Below are 26050 nucleotides of genomic sequence, written 5' to 3' on the forward strand. Positions count from 1 at the left end.
GGGGGGAGGTGTCCGGGAGGGAAATGGTTAAGGGGGAGGGGCTTAGGGAGAGGCGGGCGGTTTTTGAGATGAATCTGACAGGGGGTAGAGAAAAGTGAGAGGAGAGACATCTCTGTCTTTGGGAACAGTTAGGACACCTCCTGATACCCGTGTTTTAGGTTGTACACGTTCAGGAAATAAACCTCAGCCGTTTGGTGCTTATAAACCGGATCCTCGTCTGCTGTCTGTTTCTCTGGGAAAGTGCACGACGTCACACTGGTGTCAGAAGTGGGATATTAAAACCACAGCTTTCTACTCGTGATTCCCAGAAGACGATGGAGAATAAGCCGGTAAGATCGCTTCAATTATCCGCTGAGAAGTTAGAGCAGAACAGGGGAGAGCCCCGGCATGGGCGGGATGAGCGTAATCCCGAGGGAAAGCATCTAACGTTACGAGACGGAAGAAATGAGCTGATTAGCACACTATCGCCCAATAATCCTTTTCTGCCGCTTTTGCTGAACGAATGTGATCAAGAATATTCACTTAAAGCTAGACCACAGACCCCCGCACCCTGTTTTAGCATGTCTCGTGCTTTTGGTGAACATGATTTCATCGCGAGCACTCCGATCGCGGGAGGTCGCGGGCGCGGCCGGTCGGCTGACCCGGAAACGGAAATCAGCGAGGATCAAAACATCCGGTCTGTCTCGCGGATTGCGGAGAGAGAAGCTGGTAAACAGAGATGCTGTATATGGGTCAAAGCGGATGAAGCCCTTTCTTTCAATCCTGAAGATTCAAGCTACAGTTATAATTACCCACAAACGAGCCATATGCATGTCAAAGAGGGGATTTTTGGAGAGAGATACAGCGCCGTTGGTAGCCGAGCTAATCCATTTGTTTTACCAGAACAGATTAATAAACCTTATTCAATCGCTCCCTCTTACAACGTTCAGTGGCCAACTGCACTGCCATATAACTTCCCCCACCAAATGAGCTGTGTCCACAAGCACTCTGACTTACCAATAATGAGTAATAGGAGACAAACAATGGAAACTCAGCCAGTGTGGGACATGTGTCCAACCTTATCAGCAACCTCTCCTCGCTGGCCCTTAGAATCTCCAGCCAGAGAACCCATACCCACTGGCTGCTCCTTTTCTAACCGGCCAATGCAGTCCGTCACACTCATGCCTGACCGGGGGTCTTGTAAAACCCGTAGCTGTCTGAAATTGGGGCGCTTTGATGGTCATTCTTCTTATGAGGCGTTCCGGAAGAAGTTTGAGCTGGTGGCCGAGGCTAATGGCTGGGACGAAGCCGAGAGAGTGGGCCAACTCGCAGCGGCTTTAGATGGCGATGCACAACAGGTACTGCTGGATGTCCAGGGAAGTCAGGTGTATAGTGTTCACGCGTTGCATCAGGCTTTGTCTCGCCGCTTTGGGGACATTACACCCCCGCTGGCCTTACGGCAGCAGTTTCAGGAGCGGATTCGTCAACCAAAAGAACCCCTGGGTGTGTTTATGGCTGACCTGCGACACTTAGCCCATCGCAGCTACCCAACGTTCAGCGAAAGCGTGAGGGATGCATTGGTTCTGGACGCGTTTGTACGGGGATTGACCCCAGATCGGTTGCGACAGCAAGTGCGAATAGCTCAGCCATCTAACTTTGACGAAGCCCTTGATCAAGCGCAGGTTATAGAGGGGATATTGGATGAACGGCTCGGCGGAACGTTAAGCAACAATAATGTTGGCCGCCCCAGGGTTTTTGCTGCATGTTCCGGGGAACAGACTCACCCGCAAACGGTTAAGGTGAATACGTCCGAGAGGGAACCTATGATTTGTTGGCGCTGTGGAAAAACAGGTCATTTGCGCCGGGAATGTGCGACCCTGGATGTGGCTGGGTCCACTATGCCGTCGGGAAATGGTCAGGGGCTGGAGTAGAGGGAGGTGCTCTCGGCCCATCAGCCATTTCAGAACCTCCCTGTGGATCGTCTGTTGCGTTGGTTAGTCCAGTAGAGTGCTGCCGAATTGAGGCCAAAGTGGATGGACAACTAGTGCGGGCCTTGTTGGATACTGGCTCTACAGTCACCATTATTCATCCTAAATTCTTGACAAGGAGGTTCCTTCAGCCAGCTCGTTTTCCCCTGGTCACTGTCATGGGTGAGAAAGCAACTTTGATGGGCCGTTGTGAGGCAGAAATCTGTGTGGAGGGACACAGTACAGTTATGTGGGTTTGGGCCGCTGAGATTCCAGAATATTGTCTCCTGGGTATCGATTTCCTACACCAGGCAGCTGCGGTTTTGGACTTGAGGGCAGCGACCCTAACGCTAGCTGGAAAATGTTCGGTGCCAATTCACTTTAATTCTATATGGATGGGTCCTCAGTCGCGCTACGTGGGTCGTCTGAATCCTGGCTCACAAGCACAGGGAGTCCCGGGCCCAAACTCTTCAATTTTGTCACCAACGTCACAGTCTGTAGAGACACCATGGTCTGGCTCTGCAGTCGGGCTTCCCACCATTCCACCCCCAGCCGTCTCTGATGGTGGGAACTGCAGTCAAGTTGAGGAGAGCCCAGTTTTGATGCAAGCAGCAAAAGCTGTTTGGGAGAGAAGTAGTGAGGGTTTGGAAGAACTGCAGAAGCAGAAATTATGGCGAGTGATGAAACGCCATGATAACCTCTTTGCTGCCTCAGCCAGTGATGTCGGGCAGACGAAGTTGGTACAACATTGTATAAACACAGGGGATGCACCACCCATCCGGCAACGTGCGCGGCGGTTACCTCCCATAAGGCAGTCGGCTGCAGATCACTGCCTAGAAGAGATGAAAGCTTCGGGAATTATAGAGCCATCGGAAAGCCCGTGGGCCTCGCCGGTGGTATTGGTCCCCAAGAAGGACGGTGGCTGGCGTTTCTGTGTCGACTTCAGACGCTTGAATGAAGTGACTGTCAAGGACTCCTACCCGCTTCCGCGGGTTGATGAGTCTCTGGATCGGATCACTGGGTCCAGGTGGTTCTCTTCACTAGATCTGCGTAGCGGGTATTGGCAGGTCCCTCTCAGTGCTGATGCGAGACCAAAGACTGCCTTCACGACAGGGACAGGCCTCTGGCAGTTCAAGACTATGCCCTTTGGTCTGTGCAACGCTCCGGCAACCTTTGAGCGGCTGATGGAGCGGGTACTCCAGGGTATTCCGAGAGAGGTGTGTCTGGTTTATTTAGACGACATTTTAGTGCATGGAAAAGACTTTGAATCGGCCTTGAGTGCTCTCGATCTAGTCATGACCAGAATAGCCCAGGCTGGCCTGAAATTGCACCCGGAGAAGTGCCAGTTGATGCAGAAAGCCGTGACCTTCTTGGGCCATTATGTGAGCGCGGCAGGGGTGGCCACCGATGACCAGAAGACAGCAGCTGTTCGCGATTGGCCGGTCCCGTGCAGCCTTAGGCAGTTGCGAGCATTCCTAGGACTAGCGTCGTATTACCGGAAATTCGTCCCTGGGTTCGCCACTGTTGCTGCTCCCCTCCATGAGTTGACAAAGAAATCACAGCGGTTCCAGTGGGGGCAAGAACAGCAGCAGGCTTTTGAAAGCCTGAAGGAGGCTTTGTGTCATACGCCCGTCTTGGCCACCCCAGACCCTAGATTGCCATTCATCCTGGATACAGACGCCAGCAATGTAGGTCTGGGTGCGGTTCTCTCCCAGGAGGGGGAAAAGGGAGAGAGAGTGATTGCCTACTATAGTCGGGCCTTCAACAGGGCGGAGCGTAATTACTGTGTGACCCGACGAGAACTCTTAGCCGTGGTGGAGGCAGTGAGCCATTTCAGACATCACGTCTGTGGTCTTCATTTCGTGATCCGAACAGATCATGCTTCCCTACGTTGGTTGTTGTCTTTCCGGGAGCCAGAGGGACAGGTGGCACGGTGGATAGAACGCCTGCAGGAGTTCCAGTTCACCATTCAGCATCGCAAGGGAGAAAATCACCAGAATGCGGATGGGTTGTCAAGACGCACCTGTATGGCATCCTGCCCACAATGTGAGCGACTGGCTGGATATGTGATGCAGGGACCGGCTGACACGAAACCGGAGACGGGGATGGAGGCGTCTTGTTGTGCAGTGCTGCCTGATTCAAATGTAGCATGGGCCGCTGAGCAGCGTAAGGACCCCGAGCTCCAAGTAGTTATCGACTGGGTGGAAGCCGGGAGGAGGCCTACGTGGGAAGAGGTCATGGCTTTTGGACCAGTGGTGAGGGGGTTGTGGTCTATGCGGGATGGCCTGGCATTGAACTTGGGATTGCTGCAGAGAGGATTCGTGGAACCTGTGACAGGCGTAACCAGGTGGCAGACAGTAGTGCCTAAGTCCTGTCACCGCTCGGTTCTGGAAGCAATGCATGGACAACCGGGGGTAGGACATTTTGGAGTAAACAAAACATTAAAACGAGTTCGGCAAGAGTTCTATTGGCACACCTGCCGTAGGGATGTGGAGTCATTCTGTCGTCGGTGTGATGCCTGCACTGCTAAAAAAAGGTCCGACGGGCCGGTCTCATGCCCCGCTACAACAATGGCTGGTAGGCTGTCCCATGGATCGTGTGGCCGTAGATGTCCTAGGACCGTTTCCACAGACCCCTCGAGGAAATCGATTTGTGGTAGTCGCAATTGACTACTTTACAAAATGGCCAGAGGCCTATGCTGTTCCCAACCAGGAGGCGGGGACAGTGGCGGATGTCCTTTTGGAAGGTCTGTTTGCTCGCTTTGGGGTTCCCTCTGAGATGCATACGGATCAGGGGAGGAACTTTGAGTCACATGTGTTCTCTGAGTTCTGTCGGCAGTTGGGTATCCGGAAGACAAGGACAACTCCCCTACACCCTCAGAGTGATGGGTTAGTAGAGAGGTACAATCGAACACTGGCCACTCAGCTAGCCTTGTGTGTGAGCCAGGATCAAAAGGACTGGGATCTTCAGTTGCCGATGGTCTTGCTTGCAAGTCGGAGTGCGGTGCAGGAGACCACCGGATGTACGCCAGCTCTCCTCATGCTGGGCAGAGAATTGCGAACCCCATCCTCCCTGCTGATGGGTCAACCACCAGATGCACCAAAGGCCCCGCCCGGGTTGGAGTATGCCCATCAGCTACAGGACCGGCTGCAGTCAGCCCATGAGTTTGCTCGTCGTCAGGCTTTGCAGGCGGGTATACGCCAAAAACGGGCATATGACCATCATTGTACAGGACGTGATTTTAATGATGGGGAGCTGGTATGGGTCTTTAGTCCGAAGAGGAAAAAGGGACGTTCACCTAAGCTGGATTCTGCCTGGGTAGGACCCTGTTACGTAGTGAAGAGGCTGGGAGAGTCTGTTTATCGTGTGCGGAAGAGGCCTGGGGGACAAGCTGTGGTGTTACACCGGGACAGGATGGCTCCATATTTGGGAGAACGGCAACCCTTCAAGAGCAGAGGACAATGGCAGACCGCTGGGGCGACCCACCCTGCGGACGGAGGAGCTGGAGACGCAGCGTCGGACAAGGGGTGGGGAACTTCAGCGGGCTGTGAAGAGGGTGACCTTTTGACCCAGGCTCCTGGGGGCACTCTGGATACTCTCGGAGGAGCTGGAGACGCAGCGCCGGGAGGGTCTGGAGTTCTTCTGGGGCGGTCTGGGTTGGGGGCGCCTGAAGATCGCACCATGAGCACTGATCATCGTTCGAACGGCAGCAGACATCGCAATGGAAGCCAACGTATCACCCCAGAGGTGGAGTACCGGTCGACTACCCCCTTGAGGCCTAGACTACCTGCCAGGGAGCCGCAACAGACCCCAAGAGCAAGGATGGGATCACGACTTCGGCCCAGAGAGGCACTTCGGGTGCCCCGGCATTTCATGGATTTCACCTTCCTCGGGGACGAGGAAACTTGAGGAGGGGGCAATGTGGCGCTGACGCTGTTTATTCTCTGTTATAAATATGCTTACTTGATTCACTTATTGTTGGGGGGAGGTGTCCGGGAGGGAAATGGTTAAGGGGGAGGGGCTTAGGGAGAGGCGGGCGGTTTTTGAGATGAATCTGACAGGGGGTAGAGAAAAGTGAGAGGAGAGACATCTCTGTCTTTGGGAACAGTTAGGACACCTCCTGATACCCGTGTTTTAGGTTGTACACGTTCAGGAAATAAACCTCAGCCGTTTGGTGCTTATAAACCGGATCCTCGTCTGCTGTCTGTTTCTCTGGGAAAGTGCACGACGTCACAATATATATATAGCCGCTCTATAGAAAACCGTAATGTAATCGTCAAATAGGCTATACGTACCATAAATAAGTTATGACACCCACTGGCCTATGGAGAGAAAGGTTGTTTTAGAAAGTATAGAGAATGAAAGTTTAACCAACTGTCAGTTGAGTTAGGTGTGATTGTATTTTACCAAATGTCTGTAGATTTAGAGATGGGTGACTGGTTTACAATCTCAGGAGCAATAAATTCTGGTGTGCCATATTTGCAGTACAATTCTTCATTTGGTTTGACTTTCAGAGCATTGCCAAAATCACAAATACGAATGTGATCACTTTTCTGGTCTGCCATGAGAATGTTTTCAGGCTGAAATACACATAAATACTGTATAATTACTTTTCTCTGAAAAGTCAAAACAGTAATGTAAAATAATTAGTAAAGCGTTTAGTACGTTTATTATACAGTTTTATCTGTTGACCTTTATATCAAGATGAATTATGTCATTATGGTGCAGATAGGCGATACCCTCAAGTAGCTGTCGTATGATAGACTGAACCTGCACATATAACACAAACATTAATTATATGGAATATATTAAACTGTTTGTAATTTACTTACATTGTTTTAGCATCAATCAGCAGCAACTCATTTTAACTGAATACACAGTTCAAACACCAACCTCAGATTCTAAGATGGTAGTTCTTTTTGTTATTCTTTCCAGAAGCTGTTCGTGACACCTTTATAATCATTTAAGGATAATGATGCAAGCAAACAGCTTCTTATTAAAAAAGGATAATTAATCAGAGGGAAAGGATACAGTTCAGTAATAATGACCACTACACGCCTCTTTTCAAAAGCATCGTGGAAGTGGATGATCTTCTCATGGTCTAACTCTGACAGAAGGGTCATCTCTCTCAGGGAACAAGTCTTTCTCTTTGCCCGCACTGAGATGAATTTTGCTGCAAATGATTGACCTTTTTTTTGTGTCACTCGCTTGACATATGAAAAAGAACCTCTGTGAACACATGAAGACATTACAGACCTGTCAGATCCAAATTTACACAGTGTTCGGTTACACTTTATTTTAAGTTGATGTAGTTACAATGTACTTATTCAAATAAGTTCTGAGTAATATTAATTAACATGTACTTACTATAGAGTTATGGTTAGGGTTTGGTTTAGGGTTAGTAACTTGTAATTATGCATACTTTAATGTTATTACTATAGTAAGTGCATGTAGTAATGTGTAACTACATCCCCTTAAAATAAAGTGTTACCCAGTATTCTCCTAATGATAGCAATGTCCTTTTAGTATGGTATCTGACCTGCCAATCTCTTTGTGTATGTCATAGTAATCAGTCAGCCTACGCATCCTCCGAAGAATTGTGCCTTCATCTTCCATTTGCCCTTCTTCTTCCTCCACATTTTTGGCTGTGAATATGTATATACATGTATCACATTATCCTGTTAACTATACCAAACATGCAAAACAAGTTTCTAATAAGTAAACCATGAGTCTCTTATATATACTGCGTGGCTGAACAGCTGATGCAAATGATTGCACGCCAATGTGCATTGGCTTGTTTAGTTTCAGTTCGTAGTTTAGTTCTTAGGTCAAAACGTACGTTTCCGTTCCCTCCATCAGGGAACGAGGGTTACCATACGTAACCGAGACGTTATTCACTAGAACTGCTTTTGGCCAGGCTAGCCATATTCAAACTAATTTGTATAACTTACCAGTATGGACAGTAAGCTCAGCCTTACAGGACACTGACCCAGCCAAGTTCTTAGCAGTGCAAGTGTAGACCCCCACATCCTCAGGCTGAGCATTGAGAACAACAAGCGAGCACTCTCTGTCATCATACACAAAGGTAAAACGACTGCTTTCCACAAGAAGAATACTATCCTGAAAGTCAAACAGAACAAATCATCAAGGACAGCAAAAAAAAAAAAAAATCTCCAGTGAATTTCAATTATAGACATTCACATTCTCACGACTATAGACATTAACATGTTCAAGAGTGTAAACGTACCTTGAACCAGAGGATATCAGGGTTAGGTTTTCCATCTACAACAACAGCTAAACGAGATGTTTCCCCCACACAGACATCCAAGTCTTCCATGATGATTTCAAATGTAGGGGGCACTGAAATGGACACCAAAAAAGCAATTTAAAAAAACAACTTAAAAACTCAATGCATGAAGCAGCATCAATGCAGATAATCAATACTCAAGTACAAAGAAATTAAAGGAATAATTCGCCCCCAAAAAATTATATGTGATGCTTGTGTGATAATGTCATGAGAGTTTTGATGTTATTGACATGTTGTCATATTGGATGATACATACAGTTTATTATATTATTTTTACCCTTTATGTCCCATGAATTATGATATTTGATTTTATTGGATCATACACAAGTTAATCAATGTTTTAATTATTTCTCATCATGAAAAGTGATTCTCCCTGCTGAAAATCCAGCATTGCTGCTGGTCGTCATCATAAGGTATGAGATGCTGTGGTCCCCAGCATGGGAATTGGGAGTGTTGGTGGACCAGCGACACCAGCTCAGTTTAGCTTGAGAACAGCATGACTATTCTGGTTCATCAGATAGACCAGCACTACAGCCTGTAGCATCATGAAATTCATGCTCTTTTCAGAAGAATTATCACTTACACACAAGAGATTGTATGCAACCTTTATGTCCTTTTTGGAGCTTGTTCTAAAAAAATATATTCTTTAAAGATTCTTTAAATACCTTTTTTTGAAGAAAAGAAAAGAAAAGCTGAATTTAGATTGAACGTGATGGAACGTTTTTACAACGAATGCTCAATAATCACACATCATACAACAATGTCTGTTAGAGTGCATAATCTGAAAAGCATTGCATTCTAATGATTGTATACAAGTGTGTCCGACTGCATCCTGCAGTACTACAAACCACCCTTACTACAAGTTATGCCCCTGCAATGTAACAGCCAATTAGGCGATGTATACAGAGTCCCTTCCTTTGGAATCATTGGGTGCTTCTCAATTCTTATTTGTGCATCCTTGTTTCCTTTCCTCGCTTCTCAGCTCCACCCCCTGTAGGATGTGAGGGACGGGTGCAAAGAAAGAAAAGGAGGACGTAGGAATCGAATGAAAGCTTTTTTATACATTCGGGTGGCAAGGCACCCATCCTGGCCGGAGACGAGGTCTCGGGTGAGGCGGACACGACGTGAAGAGTTTCTATCTCGGCAGGCACAACGAGAAGGAGCTCAGGCTCGGCAGGCACGACGCGAAGGAGCTCAGGCTCGGCAGGCATGACGCAAAGGAGCTCAGGCTCGGCAGGCATGACGCAAAGGAGCTCAGGCTCGGCAGGCATGACGCAAAGGAGCTCAGGCTCGGCAGGCATGACGCAAAGGAGCTCAGGCTCGGCAGGCATGACGCGAAGGAGCTCAGGCTCGGCAGCCATGACGCAAAGGAGCTCAGGCTCGGCAGGCATGACGCGAAAGAAGCTCAGGCTCGGCAGGCATGATGCGAAGGAGCTCAGGCTCGGCAGGCATCGGCAGGCTCGGCAGGCATGACGCAAAAGAAGCTCAGGCTCGGCAGGCATGACGCGAAGGAGCTCAGGCTCGGCAGGCATCGGCAGGCTCGGCAGGCATGACGCAAAGGAGCTCAGGCTCGGCAGGCACGACGCAAAGGAGCTCAGGCTCGGCAGGCATGACGTGAAGGAGCTCAGGCTCGGCAGGCATGACGCAAAGGAGCTCAGGCTCTGCAGATTTTTTTTTTCATGCAGATCAGACTGGTCAGGCACAACGTGACGTTCAGGCTGGTCAGGCACGACGTGAAGAGTTTCTGTCTCGGCAGGCACAACGCGAAGGAGCTCAGGCTCGGCAGGCACGACGTGACGCGAAGGAGCTCAGGCTCGGCATTTTTTTTTTTTCATGCAGATCAGGCTGGTCAGGCATGACGTGAAGGTGAAGTGAAAGTGAATTTATAGGGGCTGGGAAGTAACTGATTACATCTGGATTACATAATCAGATTTAAAAAAATAAGTAATAAGATATTACATTTTAAAATACCTTTAAACAAACTATAATTACCTTTCTATTGATTACATTATCACATGTTATTCTCACAATGGCATTATATTAAACATGAATTATTCATGGTACAAGATTATCCTATTCAAATCAATGTGATAAATGAGTTATGTCAAAAGTGATCTAAAAAGTTATTAAAAAGTATTCAGAATACATTACCTAAAAAAAGTACCTGTAATCTAGATTACAATCTAGATTGTTACAATCTAATCTAGTAGATTACATTACTAACTACAATTTTTGTCATGTATTGGAATCAGTAACTGTTTACAATTTGTAAGTAATCTACCCAGAACTGTTTGTGATATACTGTGTAAATGACTGCCTACATATTGTCAATGTGGGTCACTTTAAACATTTTCATGCAACATACTGCAAGTATACTTATAAGTTTTTTTCAAATTATATACATACTTGACTATTTATATACCCCCATTATTTTCACACTTACTACTATGTTCCTATTTAGGTGTTATTTTTTTATCCTTGAAATATAATTTCAACTGTACATTAACTCTTTCCCCATCAGCATTTTTTAGAAGCCATTTTTGATAATTCTCACAATTTTCATGGCTCCCAGAATATTTTGTTGTAGGGTTATTCCATGACAACTCAACAGCTTTTGAAAAAAAGAATTCTGGTGAAAGAAATACATAAATGAATAAGAAAGCCAAAATATTAAAAGTCATGAATGTATGTTTACTGAGTAATTTAGAGGGAGGGTAAAAATGCCGATGCTCACATTTGATTTGTTGCCAAATTGCAGGTAAATATGGCTTTAGAAAGATGGCTGCATCATTATTATTATTTTCCATGGATATTGGTATGTCTATTAGTTAAATCTGTGTACGCAAGTAATCTTTGTTGCATTTCATGCCAAAGGTGACAGTTCAAAAATGGGGAAAAGCACTTCTTGTGTTTTTTTGTTTGTTTGTTTTTTTGCCCCAAGTTTGCATGCCTGTTACTCAAGAAGTATTAAAGATAACCTAAAATCCTTTTTTAGATTTTGTTTTTTAACAAACATTTATTTTGGTATCTTCATTTTAATGGCTTATAATCACTTTTGAAACACATGTGAAAAAATATTTAATAGGCTATGCTTAAGTGTAATTTTAAGTATATCTTTGAGAAGTACATAAAAAGTAGACGAAATTATGCATCCTTCATTTTTATTGAAAAAAAATATATATATTAATAGCACACTTGAATAAACTTTTTTTTTTCTTTTTTGGAAGGGTTGTTTCTTTGAGGCATAACTTGAAGGGGAATGACTTGTAGTAATGCAAGATGCCGACAGACTCTCAAATAACATCTCAGAAAAAAAGGATTTACATAATATTACATAAACATGAACATTTCTGCTTAATGCCATTATGCTATCCGACAAGAAATTTTTTAGATTAGAGGCATATTATAGATTAGCAAAACATTTAAAATGTTACAAATCCTTCAAATTGCACATTGAATAGTTGCCTGTGTGATGTACATGTGCTGTAAGTGTAACACTTATTTTACTGCTCTGCCATGCATTGCTGCTGATGTGCAGCTAAAACAAAATGAGTGAGCCTTCACCTGCCATGACCAGCTGCAGAGTGCAGAGGTCACTGCCATACTGGTTGTTTGTCATGAAGATAAGCTGCCCTACATCCGTGCTTTTCACTTTGGCAATGTGTAGGGCATGCTGGTCATCATCAGGCATGGTCATCTCTAATGCACCAGGTTTGTTGACAAGCACCACTCCCCTTCTGGTAAACAATGTCATACTTAATATTCACAATTTATATTGTAGTTTGAATGTTTGGTTTGCATTTGTCACTAACCTTTTCCACATGCATGTTGCTTGGACATGATTAAGGGTTATTGTGATGGTGACAGGCTGGTTCTCAACTACATACACGTTATCAGGTTTGTCCAGGATGACTGGAGCTTTGTGTAAATACTGTCCTATGGTATGGAAAAATAATGAAAACATGATTTCTTGAAGTCTACATACATTCATGATTTCCCAGACAAAAAGGTTACGGCAACTGCATTAATTTAAAGTGCAGAATACCAGAAGGTGCTGTATAAGTCATCAGGAACAGCATGAAAATATGTAATCAAAAAGTAAAGGATATCTACAAATGTATCTACAGTGAGTACAGAGAACTTGAGCACAATTTTTTTTCTATACCTCTGTCAATGAGCTGGACCAGGTCAGTGGGTAGTGAGGGTTTGCTGAATGCTTTTCCGGTGGCACTAAGGACTCTGAAGGAATAACAGACTCCCTTAGAAAGTGAGGGAACCGTATAAGAAGTGTCCCTGAGGCTGGAGGCAATGGTTGTCCATTGGGTGGAGCCCAGAGCTTGTTGTTGAACAAAGTACATGAGTGAAGCAGGATCTGAAATGAATGAAGGACAAAGAAAATGCTATAGGGGAGGCTAGGATTAACAGGTATACTTTGACTGAGATGACTGATAAGTCATTTTTTGAATGTCAAGTCAAGGATTTTTTGAATGGATTTTTGTTTAAATTACTGAAATGACATCTGTGATTAAGCACAATATATTATCATGTTTTATTCTATGACATAACATACAGTAGACTTGCAGACTTGTTTATTTAAATAAGTTTATGTATGTTGTGATAACTGGTCTTTTGTTGGTTTTGGTGTTTTACAAGTCCATTAGGGCTGGGCATACAGTAGTATGCAAGACACAATAATAAAAACTATTCATTCATTCATTCATTCATTCATTCATTCATTCATTCATTCATTCATTCATTCATTCATTCATTCATTCATTCATTCATTCATTCATTCATTCATTCATTCATTTATTCATTCATACAGTACATCAGTAATGCCCCCTTGTGATTTTTTAAAGCTTTTACTTGAAAAGGGTGGTTACTAATTAGTGGCTAAATGGAACAACAGAGATTGTCAGGGATAATAAACGTCATCACACTGAACAGGTAAACTCATCTAATCACTAGTCCCACATTAAAAGGGTCATCGGATTCGGATGCCAAATTCACTTTTACATGGTGTTTGCATATAAAAGTGTATTTGCAGTGTGTGGACACAATCACCCTAAAATTAACAAAAAAATAAATAAAAATTTCCTCAAAAAGCCTAAACACTCTCAATAATCAAGGCGTTTCGATTTTCTGAGCAATATGATGTCATATTGCTCATGCTCCGCCCACGACCAGTGACGGACTGTTCCGTATTACTAGCATATTTCCGCCCTCAGCCATTTGTATTCTGTCTGCCAAGGCAGTCTTGTGTCGACACCCCCCACGGAAGAGATCGGTGTGGTGAGCAGTTTCTCATTATCATTTAAAGAGGCATGCACCGAAAAGGGTTGCTGTGAACATAGCTGTTTTTGAGGAGGTAAAAGGGTGTTGTTTTTCACAACCACTGAGGAATTTTAACCAAAATATGTTACAAACTTTACATGAAGACCCGAAAGAATCATACCAACTTGTGGAAAATGGGAAAACGGGCAATCATACCAACTTATCGGGCATCCGATAACCCCTTTAAAAATAATTTAGGTGGTGGCAGAATTTACCCACTGTTACATCTTACCACACTCTCCCCTAGTTGTCAATTAATTATCACAGATAATAAAACATGATAAACTAACTTTAAACAAAAAATATCAGGAACTATCTTGCCAGGATAGTTTAAGAAAAGACATGGATAAATTTACCGATGGATGGGTCCAGTTTTTTTGGTCCTTTCCAGCTCAATGAGACCGTTCTCCCAGTTACAGATCCAATTACTGGAAGACCATCAGGTGGCTCAGGAAGGCTAACTATCAAGAAGCTACACTGTTAGTGAGGCAGATACATATGGATGTTACAATACTACTATAAATGAGAGGAAGTTCCATCTTACCTGCAACGTATAGATGAGCATAGCAGGCAGCCTTCCCCACTTTATTGGAGATGACACATTTATACACACCACTGTGGTCATGACACACAGAATTAATGACCAGACTGTGAACATCCCTGTCTAGAAGAGGTACATGATATGATTAAAGACGACATGTATTCAGGAGACAATAAATGTAGTAAATGTATAAGAACCTCCCAGTTAGAATTTAAGGCAGTGTTAGACTAATATCCTTTTAAATGCTTTTGACAATATTTTTGTGGACTTACACTGTATCATCTTTCCGTCATCAGTGCTCTCTATCATCTTTCCATTATGGAACCAAATGATTTTGGGGTATGGCAGGCCTGTTACCCTGCACTTCAGTACTGCTTCTTTTCCTTCTACTACTTCCAGGTCACTGAGAGGTTTTATGAAGTCTGGCATTGTCTTGTGTTCCACCTCTACCTCAGACACCTCAGTCTCCTCAGGGATTGATGGCATCTTTTCTAGCCTGGACCTGAGTGCAAAATGAACAAACAAATGAGACAAGAATAAAGAATGTTAATTATACATTGATAAGAAAAGTTGGTCTTCTTACATGTGAGTACATATGGCCGATCGAGGTTCCTGTACATAGAGTTCAGCTGAGCTCTCCGCTTCTCCATGAACATTTCGAGCAATTACTGTGTAAAATCCCTCAGTCTCCTTGTTAACATGAGTGATGAGCAAAGAGTGATGCCCATTTACTTGGAGAATGCGAATATTATCAGTCTCCACCACAGGTTGTTCTAGGAGACAAAATAGGTATTTTTAATCAGTGATGACAAATGTATTTGTTGCTTTAGTTCCAAGCAGAGTTCTGCATCTGACTCTTTATTTTTACCACAATGAGTCCAGGTGACTTCAGGAGAGGGAAACCCACTGACTTTGCAATCAAATTGTGCAGACCAGCCCTCAGTAGCCTCCAGAACCTCCAGTTTCCGTGTAAAGAGTGGCTCCTTAGATGGAATCACCAGAAGATTAGCTGTACAAGTGAGATTTTCTGTACCATACAAGTAGGAAAAATAAGCACAGTTCATATTAATCAGAAGTTTTGCAAGCAAATAAGCATTACTGGAAAACAATATTAATTATATTATATTATATAATATATAGCCTATTACTGATGCAAATATGGTGTAACACAGCTATGCTCACTTTTCACAGTTGGTATGACTCCTACCTTTTGCTGAACTGACTTTGCAAGTATAGCTTCCACTGTAGTCTTCATGTGCAGATTTAAACAGAAGATGACATCGATGTCCATCAAACTGCATCTTACAATCAAATAGTGCTGGCTGTATCAACTTCCCATTGGCTAGCCAATCAACATCCAAAGCCGGTGGCCCAGTTATGAAACATTCAAACAAGGCAATATCTCCTGCCTTGACTTTGACATCCTGCATTGGTCGGGCAATGGTCAGACATGACGCAGCAGTAGCTGCTAGGCAGAAAAGAACAGTTACAAGTCATGCACAATCAAAAGTTCAAGCCTTAGCTTTATAATTGCTTGCAGAAATATCTACATTTATTGACAATATTAAAGGAAAGTGATTTGTTCCAGTTTTTTTTTTTTTTTATGCTAGTTGAAAGTCTCTTCTTATCCTGATAGAAATAACAAGGTGTAGGACCATAAATTGTTAATCTAATCATTGCTCTCATTCCAAAAGGACAATGAAGAATAACAAATTTTAGGAATCTTTTTCAGATATGCTTTCTTACCTAAACATCACGTTGAAGAATACTGATTTTAGCATTTAAGGTATAGATGAAGATTAAGTCAAGCAATTCAGGAGTCTGACATTAGCTTTTGTCTTTATGCACTTCCTGACCATTAAGCTCAAGGTACAGCGGTGCCTTTGTCTCTATGATAATGTTAAGGTTTGAAGCAATCAAGTCAGGATGATTGGATTAGCAATACAATATTGTTAAATGCTGATTGGTTCGGTTTCTCTGGAGCAATCCAGATAACCTGCAATACAGGTTTTTCGCTAGATAGAATCAACTCCTCCCTGCTTTTCGTATGATTTGTTTGAATTTGTCACCACCTCCAGAAGTCTCCTCCTCTATGTAATCCCTCCCCTCTTTGGAATGTATATAGACTACAATGTATACTGTTTAGATTTAGACTGTTTTGAAGAACTGCAGCTGCGCTCAATAAAGAAGAACTTCTAATTTGAGTGTGATCCAAACTGTCTCCTGGTCCCAGCTTCAATGAAAGAAAACTTTACAACAACAACAATGTCCTACCTGCCTGTCAACGTATGTATTTCACACCTCCGCGAACCCTGCTTGCACAGACATCACAAGTCAACAGCGTGTTTTATGCTATCTAGAGTTAGACAGATGTTAATTACCGAGCACCGCAAACCAAAACTTTTACAGTTCCTCCTGAACCAAAACATCGCACTAATGCTGCTTTCATGACTAAAATTTATGCGTTTCAATGGCAATACTATCAACGCCGAAATTAATCTGCATCAGCCAGGTGATACAGGTTATGTGCTTTGAGACATGAGGTAGTTCATGTGAGACATGAGGTATTTCATGCGCATTCATGTGTTTTGGAGGAGGCGTGATTTTGGAGACGCTCTGAAGGGAGGGTGGGATCTTATGCTTTCAAAGCTAGCTCGCTATTGCTAGCCTCTCCGAAAACCACCTACCCTAGCTAACTTAAAGATGAGGTGGGGTTAAAAAGTCTTAAGACATTGAAAATCAGGGATTGTTTTTATTTAAATCTAGAATTAAAAAAAAGTGTGACGTAAAATTAACAGATTCTCAAAGTCTCTAAAATGCTGACCATGTTAGCTTCAGTACATATTGTGAATACTGTAAATAATGAACTGGAAGATGTATGTGATTTTATCTGATTTACATTCTAGAGCTTTCAACAACAGGAGCCAAATATGATCATGTACTACAGTATGCTAACAAAGTGGCAGCCAGTGGAAAAGGGGATAGTGACTGGATGCACAATCTCTCCCATCTTGTTCATCATGGGAATGAACCAGCAATCAGGGTATTCATGGATGACCTTACCATGATAACACCAACTCACGTGCAGGCAACATGGGTCCTGGCAGAATTGAATCGCATGGCCACTTGGGCAAAGATGGTCTTCAAGCCCAAGAAATCAAGGAGCCTGGTGATCCAAAAGGACAAAATAACTGGAAGGTTCAAGCTACGTGTTCAAGGGGAAATAATCCCGAACATCCAGGGGAACCCAATTAGATGCCTTGGAAAGTGGTATGATGATTCCCTGTCAGACAGGAACAGCATCTCCAGCACCGGAATACAAGTTGAAGAATGTCTGAAAAAGATTGTTAAGTCTGGCCTGCCTGGGAAATACGAGTGCTGGATCTACCAACATGGCCTGCTCCCGAGACTCATGTGGCTTCTCACGATATTTGAGGTGCTTCTATCAACTGTTGAAGAAATGGAGAGGAAGTTCAACAATCACCTTAGAAGATGGTTGGGAACACCCCCGAGCTTTAAATCTTTGGGGCTCTACATAAGGTCGGGCCAACTCCAGCTTCCCCTGTCATCAGTGGTGAAGGAGATTAAAGTTGCCAAATTCAGACTGTCCCTGACATATAGGGACATTCAAGACCAACTCACCAGGGAAGCAGGAGTCAGAACAAGATCTGGCCATAAGTGGGCCGCCAGCACAGTAATTAACCAGGCAGAATGTTCTCTCATTACCAACTATATCATCGGAAACCCTTGCACTGGAAGACAGGGTCTAGGAACAGCACATGTCCTGCTGTGGTCAAAGTCCACCCCTAGGGAGAAGAGAACCATGATCCAGGATGAAGTCTGAAACCTTGAGGAAGAAGGGAGAAGAGCAAAATCCATCGAGCTCACAACCCAAGGCGCCTGGACGAGGTGGAACCTCCCCAAGAGAACAATCACATGGAGTGAACTGTGGTGGCTGGAGCCCTTCTGTATATCCTTTCTACTCTGAGCAGTGTATGACACCTTACCAACCCCAGTCAATTTGCACAGGTGGGGGATGAGGGAGGACCCACTGTGCTGGTTGTGTGGTGGGAAAGGATCAATGGCGCACATTCTGTCAGGGTGTAAGATCGCAATGGCACAGGGGAGATACAGGTGGTGCCATGACAATGTGTTGGCAGTGCTTGCAGACATCATGGAGCAAGAAAGGAGGAATAAACAACCAGCCAAAGCAAGACCACTGCAGAGCATCATCGCCTTTGTGTAAGAGGGCCAAAGGCCAAGCCAGGCAGAATCTCCTGCAGTCAGCCCAGGGATGGGAAATGGAGGTTGATCTCGGGAGAAAACTCCACTTCCCTGAGGCGGTATTGTCCACAACTCTAAGGCCTGACATCATCATGTGGTCTCCAGAGGGAAAGAAGATCATTCTGGTGGAGTTGACGGTGCCGTGGGAGGAGGGCTGTGAGGAAGCTGCAGAGAGGAAAAAAGCCAAATACCAGCAACTTGTCCAAGACTGCCGGGACAAGGGGTGGACAACATGGCTGATGACGGTGGAAGTCAGATGTCGAGGATTCCCAGCTCAATCTGTGTGGAATCTATTGACAAAGGTTGGATTGAGAGGCCACTTGAGGAAAGAAGCCGTTCATAGGCTGGGAGAAGCGTCAGGGAGAGCCTCCTGTTGGCTCTGGCACAAGAGAGAGGCCACAAGCTGGAAGCCTGGAGGAGAGGGGCAGTGACCTGGCCAATCACTGCTGACCCACCAACTGGAGGGTGTTGTGGTTAAGGGTTGAAACACCCAGTGAAGTTTGGGGACCACCTGATGACCTCTCTCCAAGGCCAAGGCTTCATCCATTAGAAATGGGTGTATAAATGGGTGTATGGTAGCATCGCAGATGTGCTATACAACTGAACTATGTGGTTCAAATGCAAAAAATAAATAAATAAATAAATAAAAGCCATTATGTATTTTGATTATGGCTTGAATTTTTTTTTGTGATTGTAGTCTATTCAACTACAAATCAACAGATACAGTAACAGACATTCTGTCACCTTGTGAGTATTAGCTATTAGTTATTATGCATATTGATAGCACCTTGTGCTTGGTACCTAGCAAACATTTGTTGACTTGAGAATTATTATTATTTTTTAATTATGGAGAAAAAATATTTTTACAGAAGGAAAATTTAGGGGGGGGAAATGAAAATTATAAAATATTATTTTTTTATTAAATACAAATACAAAAAAATAGGAAATAGACTACAAACTGAAAGACTCTGATTAATTTATTTGTGGAACATGAGAAATGAAAGTGATGTGTTTTCTGTCACTCCAAGCTTGAAACATACTCTGTAAAATAAGGACAAAGACTTCTTGCTATACCCATAACAAATAAGTATACTTCAAGTTAATTTTATGTATACTGAATTAATGTTCAAGGATATTTTAAGTATACTTTATTTAGTAAGTATACTAATATCAATGTACTAGAATCATACTTGTAATTGTACTGTTTCAATATCCTTGGGACTAAATGGGCCCACTTTTTAGTGTATAAAAGTACTTTAATTGTAAATAGTAAACTTTGAGTACACACTACTAGTTTACAACTATTTTTTTAGTTTCTACTGAAACTATTCTAGGCCTAAAAGTGAACTTATAGGTATACTGACAGTTTACTAGCCAAATCCTTGCAGCACATTCTTTAGTTTATGAAAGTACACTTATACTCTCAGTAAATTACCTAGTTCTGGCATGAATCTCTGGATGGTGCAGGCTAGTGAGTCTTTGACTCATTTGGTAGCGATCAAATTATCTACATGGCACAGCTGATTGGTTGCTGTTGCATTACCACACCTCAAAATATTGTTCAGATGATGTATTTCAAGACGTTTGTAAAGTATTTGTCATTAAAACGCTCTTGTATGTAGGACTAATTATTCTTGCATCTAAACCCATGCTCAAACCCATCAGATTCAAGCATTAAACGTAGTATAAGAGTAAAATAATCATAAAAAAAAAAGTATTTATGAACAAATTTGCCAATTCTAAAATGGGATAGAAATTGAAATGAAATGTGGATTGTGTAGACTTGTTAAAAGTTCAAGCTGTTCTAATAAGGAAATCAAGGAATTAAGGAAACCATAAGCATGTATGTGTGTAGCCTATGTTGTTTAAATAAATTGGCATATATAAATTAAACATATCGGTGACATATATGGTCATAACATACAATATTATATAAACAATAATCATATACATCGTATTAATATATGCCAATATACTAATTTAATATGGACATTAATATGTTATAAACTTATATCAACATATATCTAGAGATATGTATATATGTGACATTTAGCATATACAACGGCGTCACTATAGGGACATATATGTAATATATTACATTTCTGTATGGGCTATAGGTTTCAACGGAGAAAAATGAAGTCAATTAGAAGCATCACTTCCTGATGGCCGGGCGTACTGCGCAGGCTCGAACTGAGCTTGACGACGTAGATGTGACGTGAGCAACCTCTGACAGTTGTATGTCTTCTAGTAGCTGTGCCAAGAAAAATCTGAATCATTCCCTTCCAAATCTCGCAGAGACGGAGAGCATGAGTATTAGCTGTACATGAGCTAGCAGCAGGAGCAACTTTATGACTCTCTATGGGCTTCTCCCTTGACTTTATCAGACTTTATGCCTCCACGTCCCCCCGATTGCTTGCGAGTTTCTCCGCCGGTCTATACGGTAATTTCTCGACTGTGCGACAGAGAGTCGAGAGGTTATGACTTAATCGTTAGCCTATTTGTACAAAAACTGCTTCTACAGGGCCATAACGTAAGACACAAGGTAATGGAGCCTTTTATACATTGTCGTGTTTCTTTAGAAATAAATAATGGACAAATGGAGTCTTTAAATGCCTCAGATGTAAAGTTATTTGCTGTCAAAGTGACGCCAAAATGAATGGGAGTCAATGGAATGCTAACAGGAGGTGTTGGTCTGGCACAATGGCGGTCCCTGGGGGAAGCTTCAGTTTCCGGCTGATGGATTACCCCCTTGGTTGCATCACGTGAGATGATTGACAGCTGTACAGTGAATGAGCACTGAGATCATAACTGACGCAAATCAGGAAGAGGAGAGACAGAGTTCGCTGTTTGAGCTCTTCAGATCGCATAATTCAGTGGAAAATGAATAGAAATGTTATTCTATCTTTATGACAAAATATTTTACAAATGTGATGATAAATCGTTATTTTTCCAAATCATTATATTTTACCTTGGGTGTTTTTAAATCTTTGAATGGCAATGTCTATACTGTATATAGGCCTATGTTTACTTATTATGAAACTCTTCTCATATGACCAACCAGCATGTGAGTCATTTGTTGCTTAGTGATGATCATAATGTTAGACAGATCTGTGCTGATGCTGCATAAAATAGTATTTATATCAAGATTTCTGCTGAATCTGTAGAGCTTTTCCATTAAGAGCTTTCCTCTATGGGTTTTACAAGCCACTGATGTTGTCTATTTCGTAGAGATGGTTTGTCTAATTATAGATTAATATTTAATATATGAATTTTAACTCATCAAATTGGCTAGTAAGTTGACAGAATTACCCGAAATGGGTGATTTTTCACTTGATTTTCATTTGGTGGGTGCTGATTTCAAACCATGTTATATGATTTAATTACTGAGTGTCTCCACTGTAACTCATTATTGTATTAGTCCTAAATGAGAAGATCATGAAGATGTTGATGCAAAGAGATCATAAGATAATTTTAAAGACTCAGATGATTAGCATTTAAATAATACTAGCTTAGGTCTGAGATATCTTACCTCTGGGGCCAGGGTTTCCCTTGATGATGCTCTGAAGCATCACCTCTGATCCAGAAGCTCTCATAACATCCTTACGAGGAAGTTCCGACATGGGGACCTCTGCGGGTTCCTCCTCCACAGACATGCAGAAGTCATCTGATGGGTCTTCTGGGAGGATAGGGCAACAGTTGTTACACACAGATCAAGTGATGATAAGGTAACCTATCATGAAGTCATTACAACCTCACAATGTCTAGTCATCAGTCTCTGGTTACAAATAACTGATCTAAATGTAAACATTATGCTCAAAACACAATTTTATTCTGTTCCTGCAATGCAGTAAAATAGGATGTGTCTGATCTTTGAGTTTTATAGGAGTATTCCGCATTCAGTTCAAGTTGAGATCAATAGCCAGCATTTGGTGGTTTGTTTATTACCACAAAAATACATTTCCACCAGTCCCTCCTTTTCTTTAAAAAAAGGCAAAAAAAATCTAGATTAAAGTAAGCCATTTACAATGGAAATGAATGGTACCAATTCATAATCATTAAAATACTCAATTTTTCAACAATATAGCCACAAAATAAAAATAATATGTTAACATGATTTTATTGTGGAAAATTTGCTCACTAACCTTTTCTGTGGAAAACTATCAAATTTTACAGATAACCTTAACAACATATAGCTAAAACCTTAAAATGGCTCTAATGGTGATTTATATCGATTAACAGCTCAAATCTCAAACAACTTTTAACAAGAAGTAATCTAAGTGCTTTTATAAAATTATAAGCTGCACATGTCTGCAGTTAAATCCTCTAAAAATGGTCCCCATTCGTTTCCATTGTGAGCACTTCAGCAGCATAACCTAAATGTTTACTTAAAAAAAAAGAAAAAGAAAATTAGGGTCAAGCCAAAGTAAATTTTTGTGGTATACAACATTATGCCACACATTATGTTGATTGAGCTTAACCTATATTGAACCCAGAATATACCTTCAAAAATTTCCTTTAATAAGATTTATTTATGAACGTTCATCCAGTTAACTGCAGTGCTTGACATTTAACAGCATTTACAAAAACACGAGTCACACGCTATATTTTAACCTGGTTAACATAACGTTTCTGGAAAAAGTTTTACCTCTGTTTCTTCTGGCTGTTTTTCCTTCATTTTTGTTAGCTTCCTTTTGACCAAACTCTGCTTTATCTGCCTCTTCGTCCACAGGCTTATTTTCAACCACAATAGTAGGTATGGTTACTTTAGATGCAGGTGGTGAGTCTTTTTTCTCCTCTCTCTCCTTAAATGATTTTGGGAGCGTGGAAACTGAACCAAACAACCTTGGAGGTTTTAGGGGGGCTTGCAAAAAACCCACTTGCATTATGGGTTGGGAAGGTGGTATTTCTACAGGTGACTTTGGTAATTTGCAGGATACATTTATCCTTGGTACCCTTGGTGAACACTGTCCTGGTATTTTACTGAAAGCAACCTTTTCATTGACGACTTTTCTGTCTGACAAGAGAGAACGCCTGGGGCTAGAATTAATCCTGCTCTTGTTTTCTGTAATATCAGGGGGTGCTTTCCTTTCATGTTGTGTTGAGTCCTCTGGCACTTTCTTTTTCGGTAGTTCTGGTGATTCTTTCTTTGGCAAGGCAGAGCAAAGTTTATTTTTCTCTGGTAAATTATTTGAATTGGTATATGTTTTCTCTCTTGTATCTTCCACCTTCTGAATTATCTGGGCATGAACTGACTCAATGTTTCCAGTAGACTGTTTATCAGTCTGGGTGAGCTGATCCATTGAAAAGGCTTTCTTTATGTTGGACTTTCCGACAAGTTTCTTTATTCTGTAAAGCTCTTCTGAGAGTTTACTCTGAAAACCTTTCTCTACATAGGTTGACTGTTCCTCCAGAGACGATGCTTTCTGCTTGAAGAAAGACCTCTTAAGTGCTACATCACTCTTGATGTTGTCTTGGGGCTTCCCTTCTTTACTCCTTCCATCCTCAGAACTGCAGGATGATGTTCGATTGAAACCCCATGAAAGTCTTGATGAAGACACCCTTGGAATGTTACTACGGTGTCTTTGTTCCTCAAAAGCTCTCACTTTGTCTAATATTTTGGAACTTGGCTGTGTCACTTTAGGAGTTTGGATAGAGGATGCTTCTTGGGAACCACTGCTTTGAGATGAAGCGGAGATTTTCGATATCTTAACAGGGAGTTCAGATCCATTCATGGCTGTTTTGGTGCCATTGTGGGCAGTTGTTCGATCTACACCACTTAAGGTAATGGGGCTTTGAGCATTTTGGAATGGCTGGGTTTGGACACATAAAGAAGCTTCCCGTGTTTTAAAGTCCAATTGGCCCCTGAAATGAGGGTGATTGTGGAAAATGTTGTGTTATGATGGAAAGTAAAAATAATAAAATGGCAAAGTGAAAAAAATCTAAATGCTCAAACACAGCATGCACAGAAAACCATGTTGAAACATGTAAAACACTGTGGAAGATGAATAAATACAAAATAAAACAAAGGCATGCAAAAAGGTTTGTACAAAAAAGCCATGGCAAACATTATCACAGAACATGATGCAAGTGGAGTCTGAGGAAAGTGGAAATCAAGAAAACATAAATAAATGGCCGCAATAAATGAAAAAAGAATGTAATGTAAATAATTTTTTTAATGTTTCTTTAGACCTGTTGTAAACTAAATTGAAAAAAAAAGTGTGCCCCCCCAATTCAAGTTATTTTGTGCCTTTTCATATCCAGCATGCCAGCACTCATTCTTGAACACTGTAAATGGAAAAGGTCCTTCTTCGATAGAGGCTCAAAACACTGCCATAGTAGTCACTGGCTAAAGACATACTCTCCTCTGACCCCACTGCAACGTAGTACACACTTATTTGTGAGGCCCGCACAAGAGCTTCAATCCCCAGGTGTCTGACCGGAGGGCTCTCAACACACCCAGCGTTTGCTTGCCTTCCAGGTGACAAGGGATCCTCAAGACCAGGAGCTCTAGAGCCCAAGGTTCGCATTTCCCTCTCCACTACTAGACCATCACTTGGGATTTGGGAAAACATTGCTCTCCCCCTGCCTGAAAATACATAATTACATGTTATATTATAATAATGTTAAATCTTTTTTTTATCAATTGCTTAAATAGATTAATTGATTAATTAAAAAACATTTTTGAATTCTAGCTTTGTTGGAGTGTTTACTTTGGAAGCTTGTTTCTGCCATGGAATAAAAATTTAAAAAAAATTATCTCACAATTATGTTTTCTCACAATTGCAAGTTTACATTTCACAATTCGTACTTTCCCCCCCCCCAGAATCGTTTGAAAAAAAGTCACAACTGCTTTATCTCTCGCAATTCTGACTTTAAATCTCGCAATTCTGATTTTATAACACACAAAAACACGCGTGTTATAAAGGCGTGTTTATAACGCGTGTTATAAAGTCAGAATTGTGAGATATAAACAGTATTTTTTTTCCTCAGAACTGGCCTTTATAACTCACAATTGCAAGTTTATATCTCGCAATTTTGAGAAAATAAGTCAGAATGGTGAGACATAGCTATAGCAATTGTGAGAAAAAAAGTCAGAATTGAAAATTTATATCGTGCAATTCTGACATAATTCACAAATGAGAAAAAGTCAGAATTACAAGATATAAATTTTGAAATTTTGAAATAAAATGTCACAATTATCTTTTAAAAAATTTTTTTTAATTCCGTGACGGAAACAAGCTTCCATAGTTTTACCCATCACAATTTTAGTTTTTCATGCAGTAAATTATTCTGAAACGGCATCCCTATTGTTAGAGTATAGTGATTGTTAAAACAACTTGTTATGATGTGTGGCCAAATGTGGAAATTGATGCTACAAACTGAATATTGCTGAAGAGAAAAAAATCACTTAGTATGTTCTTACCAGTCGGTTGACTGTTGATTGCTTCCCTCTGAGGAGGCATGAACTGTTCCTTCATCTCAATGGAGACCTGAGGCTCTGCACTTTCATCTTCTGTACTGTTTGAGTCTACAGGAATGGGTAAGGCATGTTAAAATGGGAATTTTTACAAAACATACATACAGTAGCATAGATGCTTTCGTAATGAACTAGATGCAAGAAATCTTTAAATTTAGTTG

General features: G+C 42.0%; 1 protein-coding gene across 5 annotated transcripts in view; it reads right to left on the bottom strand.

Annotated features, from left to right (window-relative positions):
• The window catches only part of spega (striated muscle enriched protein kinase a), a 51046-nt gene that overhangs the window by 11218 nt on the left and 13778 nt on the right, over nt 1-26050 (bottom strand). For 2 of the 5 annotated variants that reach the window (XM_079628845.1, XM_079628849.1), the window contains 21 exons: nt 25836-25940; nt 24869-24998; nt 23058-24274; nt 21942-22088; nt 15336-15596; nt 14997-15155; nt 14712-14901; nt 14401-14630; nt 14132-14251; nt 13944-14048; nt 12419-12625; nt 12066-12189; nt 11818-11990; nt 8194-8306; nt 7898-8066; nt 7486-7591; nt 6978-7175; nt 6840-6897; nt 6639-6716; nt 6354-6526; nt 6242-6268 (listed from right to left, as the gene is read on the bottom strand). In XM_079628845.1, the coding sequence (XP_079484971.1) occupies nt 6242-6268; nt 6354-6526; nt 6639-6716; nt 6840-6897; nt 6978-7175; nt 7486-7591; nt 7898-8066; nt 8194-8306; nt 11818-11990; nt 12066-12189; nt 12419-12625; nt 13944-14048; nt 14132-14251; nt 14401-14630; nt 14712-14901; nt 14997-15155; nt 15336-15596; nt 21942-22088; nt 23058-24274; nt 24869-24998; nt 25836-25940 (4090 nt within the window). The remainder of the gene's footprint in view (nt 1-6241; nt 6269-6353; nt 6527-6638; nt 6717-6839; nt 6898-6977; nt 7176-7485; nt 7592-7897; nt 8067-8193; nt 8307-11817; nt 11991-12065; nt 12190-12418; nt 12626-13943; nt 14049-14131; nt 14252-14400; nt 14631-14711; nt 14902-14996; nt 15156-15335; nt 15597-21941; nt 22089-23057; nt 24275-24868; nt 24999-25835; nt 25941-26050) is intronic. The other 3 variants (XM_079628848.1, XM_079628847.1, XM_079628846.1) reach the window with 3 other exon arrangements.

The sequence above is a fragment of the Phoxinus phoxinus genome, assembly GCF_949152265.1.
Source record: "Phoxinus phoxinus genome assembly, chromosome: 11".
Taxonomy (NCBI): Eukaryota; Metazoa; Chordata; class Actinopteri; order Cypriniformes; family Leuciscidae; genus Phoxinus; species Phoxinus phoxinus.